Source organism: Gekko japonicus, unplaced genomic scaffold (genome assembly GCF_001447785.1).
Source record: "Gekko japonicus isolate JY-2015 unplaced genomic scaffold, Gekko_japonicus_V1.1 scaffold6184, whole genome shotgun sequence".
NCBI lineage: Eukaryota > Metazoa > Chordata > Lepidosauria > Squamata > Gekkonidae > Gekko > Gekko japonicus.
Genome location: NW_015166028.1, coordinates 3,889 through 18,610, shown reverse-complemented (window position 1 = coordinate 18,610; position 14,722 = coordinate 3,889). Strand labels below are relative to the sequence as shown.

Below are 14,722 nucleotides of genomic sequence, written 5' to 3'. Positions count from 1 at the left end.
AAGGTATAGACGGAACACTCTTGTCTGGGGCAGTGGTCCTCTGTACTCTTGGTGCTTGGGGGGCACCAGTGGGAGGACTTCTGGAGTTCTGGCCCTGCTGGTGGACCTCCTGCTGGCACCTGGATTTTGGCCACTGTGTGACACAGAGTGTTGGACTGGATGGGCCACTGGCCTGATCCAACATGACTTCTCTTATGTCCTTACATCTGGGGCAGTAATGCTCTGTACTCTTGGTGCTTGGGGGGGCAACAGTGGGAGGGCTTCTGGGGTTCTGTCCCCACTAGTGGACCTCCTGCTGGCACCTGGGTTTTGGCCACTGTGTGACACAGAGTGTTGGACTGGATGGGCCACTGGCCTGATCCAACATGACTTCTCTTATGTTCTTATGTCTGGGGCAGTGATGCCCTGTGTTCTTGGTGCTTGGGGGGGGCAACAGTGGGAGGGCTTCTGGGGTTCTGTCCCCACTAGCGGACCTCCTGATGGCACCTGGGTTTTGGCCACTGTGTGACACAAATTGTTGGACCAGATAGGCCATTGGCCTGATCCAACATGGCTTGTGTTCTTATGACATATGAACTTTTCAGATCTCAGCCTTGCCTGCACGTGCGTCAGTAAAAGACCTAAGATTTGGATTGATTCGTAGGCACAATTTAGTTAGGAGTACCACGTATTCTCATTGACTCACAACAGCCTTTACGTATGCCACTGTGACCCGACGTTTCCACTCTACCTTAGCATTTCGGGGTCCACCTCTCCGACAGGCTCTTCTTCCCCGCCCAGCTCTTCTTCTTGCGGTTCAAAACCCCCTTCCGGGGCCCCGTAGCGACCGAGGGACACTCTCGGTGGAGAGGAGCCACCCGCTAGGCCGGTCTCGTCGTAGTCAGGGTACAACGCCGCTCCCTTGGCCTCGTCCCAAAGCCTCAGAAGGTTGGCCAGATAGACAGACTCCTGGTCCCGGCGATGCCCATCCTGAAGCAGACGCTGCAAAGCCAGGGCCAGACGCTCATCTGGCTGGAACTGGTTACCAGGAGGTGGCGCTGCAGCCCTTTCTAACGCCTGGGCCAAGCGTTCGTCTTGTAGTTGGTTGCCGGAGGACGCCAAGGCTCTCTCTAAGGCCTGGACGAGATGCTCGTCCCGCAGCTGTCCACCAGGGGGCGACAAGGCTCTCTCCAGCGCGGCCAGCCGGACCAATTCGGGATAATACACCTCATTGGCCAACGCGGTCTCAACCGCCTCGTAGGGCACTCCCTGAAGCTCACGTCGAACCCGTCGGGGACCCACAGATAAACTGTGGGCTGACCCTCCACGGGAGCTTCCCGCAGTGGAGAAAGGCTGTAAGAAACAAGAGAGAGGACGGGAAGGGCGTAAATGCAAACATCAAGAATCGAGCTGGTCACATAAGGGGGGGAGTTATGCCACTATCATTTCTGGCACCCCAAATGTTGTGGTGCAGCCACTGAGTCAACATGATACAAAAGGGGGGGGGAACCCTAGATACGAATACTGATGTGTTTCTAGGTAAAGGTAAAGGTTTCCCTTGCTCGAAAGCCAGTCGAATCCGACTCTAGGGTTGTGGTGCTCATCTCCATTTCCAAGCCGAAGAGCCAGCGCTGTCTGAAGACATTTCTGTGGTCATGTGGCCGGCATGACAAAACGCCAAGGCACACGGAACGCTGTTACCCTCCCAACAAAGCGGTACCTATTTATCTACTTGCAATTTCTTGCTTTCGAACTGCTAGGTTGGCAGGAGCTGGAGCCAGAGACGGGAGCTCACTCCGTCATGCGGCACTCGGGTCTCGAACTGCCGAACTACCGACCTTCCAGCCTGCAGTTCAGCGTCTTAACCACTGAGAATGGTTAACCAGAATGTTAAAGGACACTTAATCATCCCATTGAAATCAGTGACATCTATAGAAGCACAGAATCACAGAGAGAGAAGAAGAGAGAGAAGACTGGATCTATACCCCGCCCTTCACTACCCGAAGGAGTCTCAGAGCGGCTGACAATCTTCTTTCCCTTCCCCTCCCAACAACAGACACCCTGTGAGGTAGGTGGGGCTGAGAGAGCTCTTTCAAGGACTGCTCTTGAAAGAACAGCTCTGAGAGAACTGTGACTGACCCAAGGTCACACCAGCAGCTGCAAGTGGAGGAGTGGGGAATCAAACCCGGTTCTCTTGGATTAGAGTCCACGCACTTAAACCACTACACCAAACTGGCTCTCCACTGGAAGGGGTCCTACAGGCCAACCCCCATTCAATGCAGGATCAGCCTAGAGCAGCGGTTCTCAACCTGTCGGTCGCGACCCCTTTGGGGTTCGAACGACCCTTTCGCAGGGGTCGCCTAAGACCATCAGAAAACACAAATTTTCGATGGTCTTAGGATAGGGCTCCCAAGTCTCGTCAAATCGCGATTCACAACAGTAGCAAAATTACAGCTATGAAGTAGCAACGAAAATAATTTTATGGTTGGGGGCAGTGTTCCCTCTAAGCTGAGTTAGTGTGAGATAGCTCACAGTTTTTTAGCCTCCAGCTCACACATTTTTGTTTTAGCTCAGGAAGGATGGCTCCAGAGATACCTGAAAGATTAGTCTGTAATACGCTAAAATATAGAATTAAAGATTAAGATGAAAACTTAAGGGGGATATCGCACTGTGGGAAGCCATGCAACGGGGGGTGGGGAGATATTTGAAAATGGATATAAAAAGATTGAAATGTTGTGGAAAATTTAACTTGTTTTTTTTTATATCTGTACAATAAAAATGTTTTAAAAGAAGGAAGGATGGCTCCAGAGCAAATTAATTCATACAGTAGCCAAATCACTTGCTCACAACTTTAATGCCAGTAGCTCACAAAGTAGAATTTTTGCTCGCAAGACTCCACAGCTTAGAGGGAACATTGGTTGGGGGTCACCACAACATGAGGAACTGTATTAAAGGGTCGCGGCATTGGGAAGGTTGAGAACCACTGGCCTAGAGCCTCCCTGATAAGCGTTTGTCCAGCTGCGGCTTAAAGACTGCCAGGGAGGGGGAGCTCACCACCTCCCCAGGCAGCCGCATGACTCTGACTGTCAAAATGTTTCCCCTAACATACCTCCATATATGGTGGAGGTGTGGCAAATTACAAAACTATTGGAAAAAAATTCACAAAATCTTCCTTGAGGTATTTAAACTAAAATTACCCTTAAACCCTGAGATTTACTTACTAAACATGATTCCGGACAATGTAAAAAGCAATAAACGTATAATAATACATGTATTGACAGCAGCTAGAATTTTGGTAGCTAGATGGTGGAAGTCGAAAACCATACCATCTATAAGAGAACTTAAACAGAAGATTCTGGACATAGCAGAAATGGACAAACTTAGTTTAACATTGAATAATAAACCAGAAGAGGTATTTTGGAAAAGATGGAAAATTGTATATGACTGGCTAAAGCACAAGAGAAAAATATGATAAATTTCTAGTGGAAAATGTATAAGAACGAATGAAACTATGTTTTACTAGAGATGTATAAAGTAAGAAAATTGTAATTGTATGGATTAAATACTATGTAAAGGTGAAAATATGGAAAATAAATTTACAAAAAAAAAAAAATGTTTCCCCTAATATCCAGCCGGTAGCTTCCTGCCCTTAATTTAAGCCCATGCTTGCGAGTCCTCTTCCCTGCTGCCCACAGGAACAGCTCCCTGCCCTCCTCTAAGGGACAGCCCTTCAAAGACTTCAGGAGAGCCATCCTGTCCCTCCTCAACCTCCTCTTCTCCAGACTGAACATTCGCCCCCCCCCTCCCCCGCGGGTGCGTTTGTGGCGGGGGGGGGGGGGGGGGGCATCATCCTCGTCGCTCTCCTCTGCACCCGCTCCGTCCGCATCCTTTCTGAAGTGAACTTCTAAATGAATCTAAATGAACCTCACTTTGGTTGAGTCCTTTGTCAACCACCCCAGAATAGTGGGATGTAGAACAAGGCACATTGTACTGAATGACAGGGTAGAAAATGGGCTGCATGGTTTCCTCACATCTCTTGGAATATACCATCTAGGCCAGTGGTGGCGAACCTATGGCACGGGTGCCAGAGGTGGCACTCAGAGCCCTCTCTGTGGGCACGCATGCCAGCGCCCCAGCCAGGCCCAGACCATCATTAAAGTGTTGAATTCTCTGCCAAATAATTTTAAGTAAAGGAAAGCCTTTGGGATTGCTTTCCTTACTTTGTTTGGATCATCTTAAGTTAATGTATGAGTTGTTTTTTCTAAAGTAAAACCTCAGATTTCAGGTTAAATTGCCGTGTTGGCACTTTGCGATAAATAAGTGGGGTTTGGGTCGCAGTTTGGGCACTTGGTCTCTAAAAGGTCCGCCATCACTGATCTAGGGACTTTTTAAAAATAGGAATGTACCCTGGAAATTCAAACAAGAGAGCTGGAATATCCCTGAGCTTCTCCCCACCAACCTGTCCTCAGCCCAGGCCCTTCCCTCCGAATACAGAAGTAAGATTTGTTCCAGATTGTTCTCCTCGGCTTGATTTTCCTTCGATCAGTAACAGGAGAGTAGCTGTTTGCAGCACCAAGGAAAAGCAGATGTACGCTGGGCGGCCTTGTGGTTTACGGTGCTATTTGTAGCAGATATCCGTAGGAGCATTTGCTCTAATTTGCCTCCGAAATCCTAGATGTCGCCATCGATTTAGAGTCGCAACCAGTGTTCCCTCTAAGCTGAGTGAGTGTGAGCTAGCTCACAGTTTTTTAGCCTCCGGCTCCCAGGTTTTTGTCCTAGCTCAGGGAGGAGGGCTCCAGAGCAAACAAATGTATACAACCGCCAAATCGCTCGCTCACAACTTTCATGCCAGTTGCTCACAAAGCAGAATCTCTGCTCACCAGACTCCACAGCTTAGAGAGAGCATTGGCTGCGATAGTGTACGTACACACACAAACCTTCCAAGGAAGGTCAGCTGTTAAATCCAGGCCTACCGGCTCAATATATCTCCCAAACTAATTGACAGCAGAGCCTCCCAATAATCCATTATTGCAAATCATCTGTCCAATTGCTGGGCATTATTAATACTAAAAAATATATATTTTTCAGAAAGGATACATTTCTCTTAATACAAAACATTATAAAATTTACATAAACTTTTTTATAGCAATAACACTTAACAACAACATGTTGTTAACAACCTATTAAAACACAACTGCAAAACAGACTTTTAAATATATGGCAACAATGATTTATATACCAAATACAACGATCCTACCTTAATAAAAAGCAACACTTCTATATTTTACCGGTATATGAGGCAACTTATTTGCATGTTTAGATGTATACTCAAAAAATACAAACCATATTTCCAAGAAATTATTGCTTTTTAACAATGACTGTGCTACTAACAACTACTTCCCACGTTTTAGAATACTAATTGTTGGCTGCGGTCACACGGAGCAGTAGCCATGCTACTGCGATGGAAGATAGGTGGATTTTCCGGGCGCAATCTCACCGCCACATCTGGGAAGCGTAGAGCTCCCGTGGCGAACCCGAGGCTTCCCTCTGAAGATGCGTGGTTAAAAACTAGTACCTCAGTTTCCGGAAACTGCGGGGCAAGGGCGGGCGTCTGATCGCGTTTCCGGTGGCATCCGGCGCCCGCCCATGCCCCATTGCGAAAAGGTTTTTCCCCCGAGGTCTCCAGGGATGCGCACAAGCACCCAACAGGGCACGCAGATACTTCAGGTTAAAAAACAACAACACAACCCCGTTTGCCGTGCCGCTTCTTTGGCGCATCGTGTGATCGGCACCTCCCCCCTAACCACAGGACCTCGACGGGACCGCGGGGGACGCCTGATCGTGCAGTCGCGCATTATTTCACTGCGGGGCAAACAGCCACGCCTCCCCCCGGAATATCCGGCCCGTGTGACCGGGGCCACTAATCATTATTATTTTGACTTGCTTCCATTCCTGGACTTTCCACATCTCCTCGGGGGTGAAACAGAGTCGTACGATGCTCTGATGTGCGGGCCAGCAATCCAGCCCCGGCGCTGACGCTTATGGGAAGGCAGATGGTGATCTGTACCGCCGTAGGATTCAGGGGTACAGACGGCCCCCTCTGGAAAGGGGGAAGGATTTCCAGGGTAGGAAGCCAGGCTGGCAAAGGCCAGGCCGCTCTGCAGTCTTCCTGCAGGGTTAGTCACTGCCTTGAGGAGGAGGAGGAGGAGGAGGAGAACAGGGAGGCTTGCTACACAGGAGAGCTGCCGATGCCATGAAGCAAGGCCCTCCTGAGCTTAGCGGAGGTGTGCACTTCTGTCCTTTCTTCTTTCTCCCACCCCCTCCCCATCCATTCCACAATATGCAGAAGCCTCTCGGCCTCTGGTTCTGCAATCACAGTGCCAACCGATTTCCACAAGCCCACCCCCGATGGGCAGGAGGTTCAGGATGGACAAAAGGAAACACCACTTTACACAGAGGGTGATTAAATGTGGGATTCGCTGCCAGAGGATGCAGTGATGGCCACAGGAACAGCTTGAAAAGGGGATTAGGTAGATCCATGGGAGGTACGTCTGTCAATGGCTACTAGCCTCTGGTGGCTGAGGGGAACCTCCACATTCAGAGGCACTGAGCCTCTGGATTCCACAGCCAGGAGGCTGGGCCTCTGTGCCTCTGTGCCCTCCTCCAGAGGAATTGGTTGGCCACTGTGTGAGGCAGGATGCTGAACTAGATGGACCATTGGTCTGATCCAGCAGGGCTCTTCTGATGTTCTTATGAAGGCCTCGGCCTCTCTGCCCTGTTGTTGGCCATCCAGAGAAACTTATTGGCCACCGTGTGAGACAGGATGTTGGACTACGTGGACCACTGGTCTGACCCAGCAGGGCTCTTCTGATGTCCTTCTCAGGGGAAGGCCTCGGCCTCTGCCCTGTGGTTGTCCCTCCAGAGGAACTGGCTGGCCCCTGTGTGAGACGGGAGGCTGGACTAGCTGGACCACTGGTCTGATCCAGCAGGGGTCTTCCGATGTTCTCATGAAGGCCTCGGCCTCTATGCCCTGTTGCTGGCCCTCAGAAGAACTGGTTGGCCACTGTGTGAGACAGGGAACTGGACGAGATGGACCAGTGGGCTGATCCAGCAGGGTTCTTCTCATGTTCTTATGATCAATCGACTTCTGGAACTCCCTACGGGTCGCCAGAGTTGCCAAGGACGCCACTTACATAAAGGGGCATGCGTTTTGACCTTTGCCACCTCGTCAACACCCACTCCAGTTGCACACTCCATTTCATAAAAGCAGACATCACACCTGTTTGGTAAGCATACCCCCCCCCTACACACCCATGAAAAGAAGTACTGCGCGCCTTCCTTGTACAACTGACCCTGGATGCATCACAAACACCTCCCTGCCGCTGGTCCCACAGCCCTCGTCTTCTCAATAGTCCCAGACGCCCTATTTGGCATGCTCTTTACGCACAGGCTGGGCGTGCCTCATAATCCTCTTGCCTCGCTACATGCGCTCATGCTGCTTTGTATGGTGCGTGTCTGTGCTTTATGCACAAGCCATGCAATTCCGTCCTCGCAAAGGCGCATCTCCCTTGTGAGGCAGTCCCCCCGCCCAGGGCAGCTACCCACAACACAAAACCCGTGACACAATTTATTCAGCATGAATACAAAGGAGCCACATATTCACAGGCAATGGTCCCTCTAAGCTGTGGGGTCTTGTGAGCAAACATTCTACTTGGTGAGCGACTGGCATTAAAGTTGCGAGCGAGCGATTTGGCTGCTGCATCAATTGGTTTGCTCTGGCGCCATCCTGCCTGAGCGCAGACGAAAACCTGTGAGCCGGAGGCTAAAGAACTGTGAGCCGGCTCACACTAATTCAGCTTGGAAGGAACACTGGTCACAGGTACCTGCTTTCCTCTCCCATCAAATGTACGCACTTGGGGAAGGCAGTTCTGGAGTGGTGGGACGGTTCCGGAGAGGTGGGAGAAAAAAAACCACACACACAAACATGACTCACTGCCTCATGATTTCTCACAAGGCACGCACACGCACACGCACACACACAGAGAAGGATGGCCCATCATCTTCGGATATAGAGGGCAATTTGTCATTCTGGGTCCTTGCAGGCTTACACAACACAGTGATTTCCCACACCGCCCTAAACATAGCAAAATCTTCCTCCGCACACAAAGTCCAGAGCGCCAAAGCGTCTCTTGGTCTGAGCATGGCCATAACCACATTAATCCTGGGGAGACAGAAGTAAGGTGATAAGACCGCCTCTGTTCCTCTCCCTCCCTCCCCAAACAAGTGCACATTTCCCCCCCCCCCCCCACAGGTCAACATCGACGCAATTCCATCCAAGGCTTGCTGGAGGCAGGGCAGCAGACGTCTGGCGGAGAGGCAATAATGGCTAATTTTTAATTTAAAAATGCAGATCACTCTTGCTGGGGGCAGGAAAGCACACGTCTTGCGGAGAGGCAATAATCGCTATTTTTTTAATAATAATTTAAGAAATGCAGATCACTCTTATTTCTGCAGCAGAGGAGGAACGAACGGCAAGCCGGCGCGAGAAGGCGCTCCAAGTGCCCAGATGGCCAATGCATGCATGGCTCGCAAGCAGCCGGAGCGGGAAGGGTGCCAGAACATCTGCCCGCATCCCGACGAGACGTGTCGGACTCGGGGTCCAGCCCACCCTTACTGCGGCTGCCCGTGCGCCAGGCGCAACTGCTTTCCCCGCGGCGTCCCCCGTGCGCCATAGCGCGCCTACCTTGGCGGCTCCGAGGCCCGAGAGCAGCGCGAGCAGCAGCGCCGGGCCCATCGCTCCCCGAGTCGGCGGCAGGAAGCAGAGGCTGCCCAGACGGCGGCGGCGGCGACAGCAAGCGAGCGACGGAGGGAGGACAGGGAAGGGGCAGAGCCAGCCTGCCTTTGGGGCCAGGACGGAGCCTCGTGGGAGGACGACGGGGGCTGGCGAAGGGGACGCCTCCCGCTCCCGATCAGCCCTTTGGGAAGAAGGGAAGGGGTGCCTCTGGCCATGGGCAGAGTGCGTCCCCGCTCTCTCCTGAAAGGTTATTTGGGAAGAGGGAAAGGGTGCCTCTGGGCGCAGGCAAAGTGCATCCTTCTTCTTCTTCTTCTTAAAAAAATTAAACTGTTTATTGAAGATTACAATAAAATAGAATGCGGTACTTAGTTTTTTTTTCTTCCATATTTTTTTATTGAAATTTTTTTAGAATACATTCCAGTATAATATAATAGCAAAATAAGTAATCCAACATTACATAAACAGCTTAAACATAGGTTAGGTGAATAACACATGCTACCTCCAAACCTAAGTTTTCCTACTTTTTCTTTTACATGTCTTGATATGAGAAGTCAGATGTATAGATATGCGGTACTTAGTAAAGCTTGAATGAAAAACAATTAGGAAATGATCATTGAGTTTGTGGTGAATCGAGGGCTGCCGTTACAAGTTATCTGCCCATTTTGGCTCATCATTCAAATAATTAAAAATAAATGTTCAAGCCAGTTTTAAAGATCCTTCAACTACTTAATGGTAGAGGTATAAGGTGCCTGAATCGATTAAGGGAGCTTTCTGTACACTTGCTTCTGGGTCAACAAAAGCATCTAGCCACAATGACCATTTGGTCATAATACAGTATTATTAATACTAATAGAGGGAACCTGTCTATCTTGCTGCACAATCCAGTCTGAGGTCTTGTCCAGTAAAAAATATTCCCATACCTTTTGGTACCACTGATGCATCCAGGGGAGATCCTGTATTTTCCAACCTGAAGCAACTAAGGTTGGGTCTTTAGGGATATAATGACCTGTTATCAAGTGAATTTGTGATATGATTTCACTCCATAATCAATTGACCTTACTACACGACCACCAACAATGGTAAAAAGAACCTTTTGCCTCACATAGTTTCTAGCATGATGACATGTGCGGATTAATGAATGAGAGTTTTGATCGGGTGAGATGCCAACGAAGCAAAATTTTTACTTTGGGAAGAGGGAAAGGGTGCCTCTGGGCACAGGCAGAGTGCATCCCTCTCCTCCCTGAACTGTTATTTGAGGTGAGGGGCAGGGTCGTAGACACCTCTGACATACTAGATATTCAGTATGACTATGCAAATACATCTCAGAATCCAAAGTAAACCCTGGCTTCCCAGATACCCTGGCCTGGCCTGAAAATATTGGAGCCATGGTTTGGTTGAAGTCGGGTCCAGGGCAGCAGAATTGCCTCATTTTCTATATCTGGTGAACCAGCTTTCTCTCCTTCCCTCCCATGTACAGATGCACACAGAGACACTCAAAAATGGCTATTCCCGTTATCTCCTGTTTCTTTTTCTCTAAAGCTGCAAGTCTCAGCATACCAAAATCACCTTTACTTCCAGCCTTTAAGCCACAGGCCTGTTCTCCCCCACACAAAAAAACATATACAGCTCAAGACAGAAATATTCCCATTTATTTATTAATTCAAATTTATACCCCGCCCTCCCCGCAAGCGGGCTCAGGGCGGCTTCCAATAAAACACAAATTACATTAAAATACATAATATACAACATGCCATAAAACATTATAAATACAAAGTGCAGGCGGCAGGTTAAAATTCATTTCGATGGTAAGTTGCAGAATCAGTTGCCATTGCCCTGGTGTCCGCAGATGGCTTCTATCATTAGTCCGTGTAGTTGTTAAATCCACAGGCCGTATTAGTTGTAATACTCTGCAGTGACCTGCAGTAGCATGAGCCTATTATTTCATTTCTTTTTCTCTAACACTGCAGGTCCCAAGATACCAAAATCCAGGGGTCATTTCCTGCAGGAGCAGAGCTCCAGCAGTAAAGAGCCCAGGGGGCTGGCACATGCAACAAGCCCCACCCCCTGCTCCCGGCAGCCCTCAGTCAGAGCAAGAAGCAGCCAGGTAAGTTGCAGAGCTCCCCCCAGTCCAAAACAGTCCAGTAGCACCTTTAAGACCAAGTTTTATTCAGGTACAAGCTCTCCCGCCTCTGCGAGGACAGATCTGCACGTTCCCCACCCCCATAGCTAGCAATCCAAAACAGTCCAGGGGTCTTGCCTTCTGACACACTTCCGGTGACGTCAGGGATGTGGCATATGCAAACGGGTTATGCTGATGAGTTATGCTAATGAGCTCCTGCACCTCTTTCTATGAAATGACCCCTGCCAAAATCACCTTACCTTCCAGCAGGTTGTCTGCTTCAATGATCCACAGGTTGAGGGTTGGGGTGTCAGGCAAAGATCCCAAAGAAAAACAAGGCAAGGCAGTGGAGGGGTGCTCCGGTGTGGCATGTAAATGTCCCAAAGTCCCCAGAGAAAGAGCTGGCAGCCTCCACGAAGGGGGAGGAGGAGGAGAGGACACTGTTCTGGCTGTCAGAGCAGCACAACAGAATTGCAAAGAAATAAGGTCCTGGAATGGAGGGTGAGTCCTGGATGAGAATCTATAGCTTTCCTGGCTCCAGCAGGTAAAGTTAAAGGCGGGGGGGGGGAGGCAGAAAGGTGGCAAAGAGAGATCACATCCAGGTGGATGGACCAACAGGCTGGGAGGGGACGGTGGAGCCTCCCTCCCCCCCAATGCCTGGAGCAGGCTGGTAGGCTAGGGTTAGGGTCAGGGAAGATCAGCCAAAGGTAATCAGCTCACCTGGCTGCTTGATAGTAATTACATTTTGCACTCAGGCCTAGGCAGGTGCCTGGCTTTGCAAGCCCCTGTGGCAAAGGGTAGGCATGCAGATGTCTCATCAGTTAATCCAGGGGCATAGCCAGAGAATTTGTAGAAAAGAGCAAGAGAGTCCAGGAGCACCTTAAAGACTTAGCAAAATTTGTGGCAGGGGAGGAGCTTCCGTGAGTCACGGCTCACTTCTTCAGTGACTCCCAAATGCTCACCCCCGGCCCTGCCACAAATTTTTGTTAGTCTTTAAGGTGCTACTGGACTCTTGCTCTCTTCTACTGCTACTGACAAACACGGCTACCCATCTTGATCTAACAAAATTTGTGGCATGGTATGGGCTTCCGTAGGGTACCAGGGTGGCTCAAGTGGTTAAGACGCTGAACTGCACTCCAGAAGGTCGGTAGTTCAGCAGTTTGAGACCCGAGTACGCCGCATGACGGAGTGAGCTCCCGTCTCTGGCCCCAGCTCCTGCCAACCTAGCAGTTCAAAAGCGAGAGATTGCAAGTAGATAAAAAGGTACTGCTTCGGTGGGAAGGTAACAGTGTTCCGTGCACCTCGACCATTTATTCACACCAGCCACATGACCATGGAGACGTCGTCGTCGGACAGTGCTGGCTCTTCGGTTTGGAGACAGAGATGAGCTCCGCCCCCTAGAGTCGGATTCAACTGGCTTTCGAGCAAGGGGAACCTTTACCTTTATGGGCTTTTGTGAGTCACCACTCACTTTTTCAGAAGCTCCTACCCTGCTACATATTTTGTTAGTCTTTAAGGTGCTCCTGGACTCTTGCTCTTTTCTGCTGTTACGGACAGACTTAACACGGCTATCTATCTTGATCTTTCTCCAAAGCAAGGCATCACTAGCTCCTAACATGGCTGCCAAGGCAAATTTAGCCAGGATGGAATCAGGGCAGACAGCACACATCTAGGTAGGAAGGGGGACCTTGGTAACACCACCCACGCACACACCTATAACCAGGGGTCATTTCCTGCAGGAGCACACAGGAGTGGTGCTCCGGCAGTAAAGAGCCCACGGGGTGAGCACATGCAACAAGCCCCACCCCCTGCTCCCAGCAGCCCCGAGCCACAAGGAGCAAGAAGCAGCCAGGTAAGTTGCAGAGCAAAACCCCCCCCCCCAGATAGCAATCCAGAACAGCCCAGTGGCACCTTTAAGGCCAAGATTTATTCAGGTACAAGCTCTCCCTCCTCTGTTAGGGCAAATCTGCGTGTGTGTCCCCCATAGCTAGCAATTCAAAAGAGTTCAGTGGAGCCTGAGCGGTGGGTGTTGCCTTCTGACACACTTCCAGTGATGTCAGGGGGTGTGGCATATGCAAATAAGTTATGCCAATGAGCTCCTGCACCTCTTTTTCTACGAAATGACCCCTGCCTATAACAAAAGATAAAATGGAGATGGGGCTATTTCTTTCTCTATTAAGGCAGGGCGACCAGGATATGGTAATAATACAATTATTAGTATCCCATCTGAGAATGGAAACCATAATTCTCTGGATCCATTACTGACATAAGAGAGTTTCAGAGGGTAACTGTGATGCTCTGTAGTAGAGTAGACTCCAGTAGCACCTTAGAGACCAACAAGATTTTGGAGGCATAAGATTTTGAGAGTTGATGCTCCCTTCATCAGATTACCCACAAAGGGAGCTTTGAGCTTATTACCCCCAAAATCTTGTTGGTGTCTAAGGTGCTACTGGACTTGAATCTCAGTGCATGTAGATCAGAGTTTGTGTTGCAGGCCACAGGAAATAGATTCTTCAGTCCAACCACTGAGGCCTCCTGATTGGTAGATAGATTGATCTTTTCCTTCCCTTCTCCAGTGACGAAGTGTCTCGGCTCCAGTGACAAAGTGTCTGGAATGAGGGAATAAACAAGTGAGTTTAGCAGACATGTGAGGAGAGAGTAAGTGAGGAGGAGTGAGGAGAGAGTAAAAAAAATCTATCAAGATAGGCTAAGTGAAAAGGATTCAAATAGTGAGGAGGGCAAATAGTTAAAAAATACTTTTGGGTACCAACATTGTGTGTAACTTCTCAGTGTTGTAGCTGCTCACTTAGATGTGGCTAATTTTAGTTCTGTTCCAATTTTCTGGTCTAGTTCTAATTTTAGTTTGGTTGTAGCTGCTCAGACTACTCAGGTGTAGTTCTACTGCAATATGGGAAGGGTTCAACAGAGGGTCAAGCAAAGGACAAGAATTAAAACTGAGGGCACAGGGCTATCTTAACCTCTAATATCACTTTGGAACTTTACTACGCCTGTAGATTAAAGTACTAATACCAGAGACTAGGAATAGTGAGTTCGCAGATAAGGCTAAACCTTAGGTAGGTTTTTGTAACAGAAAAAGGAAAGCAAATAACAAAACAAACTGTAGATTGGGTTTAAAGACAGCTAGGGCTTCAAAACAAAACAGGGGGTCCAATATTAAACGGAATCTAAAATTTTAAGTGAATTCTCACATTCTTTAAAGATGGGAGTTTTTCCCCCTACAAGAAAACAAGCAATCACGCACCTCTGTAACTTGTGAGGCTATTCAACTCGAGTCCCCTTTGATCCAAGCCTAGAAGGGCTAAATTAACGTTTGAAATTAAATTAGCATTTGAACTAAAAGGCAGCCTGAGAAGACAGCAAGACCTACTGTAATCAACCGGAGTCTGACTCACGCATCCCCCTTTATTGGCTAGCTCCCAATCAGTGTGACTGGCTCCAGTGGGGAGGTGGAGTTTTTGGCCCAAACTATTTACTTAGGGTTCCTACACATCTGGTTACGGGGAAAGGTGGGAGGCCATTTGAGTGCTGAAGTGTCTCAGCTCCAGTGACAAAGTGTCTGGAATGAGGGAATAAACAGGCGAGTTTAGCAGACGTGCGAGTTCAGCAGCAGGGTGAGGAAGCCAGGGCACTCCAAAGCATCTTGATCTATGAAAGCCTCAGACATGGTTCCCCCTGTGGTCAGCGGCAGATTCTTGGCAGAGCTGCAACCTCTTGCTTGTCTGTGAATGGCCATTGACAGCCTTTGGCTTTTCCCCTCCCAAAGTGGTCTCTCCTGGCTCTCCAAGACTCCAGTCAGCCTTTTCCAGCCT

At 49.2% G+C, this 14,722-nt stretch overlaps 1 protein-coding gene across 1 annotated transcript in view; it reads right to left on the bottom strand.

The window, feature by feature from the left end:
• PCSK1N (proprotein convertase subtilisin/kexin type 1 inhibitor) overlaps positions 1 to 8,807 on the bottom strand; it is a 17,959-nt gene extending 9,152 nt beyond the window's left edge. The window contains exons 1-2 of the mRNA XM_015411507.1: positions 8,723 to 8,807; positions 731 to 1,332 (exon numbers count right to left, since the gene is read on the bottom strand). Coding sequence (XP_015266993.1) covers positions 731 to 1,332; positions 8,723 to 8,773 — 653 coding nt within the window. The 5' untranslated portion in view covers positions 8,774 to 8,807. The remainder of the gene's footprint in view (positions 1 to 730; positions 1,333 to 8,722) is intronic.
• Between the last annotated feature and the right edge of the window lie 5,915 nt (positions 8,808 to 14,722).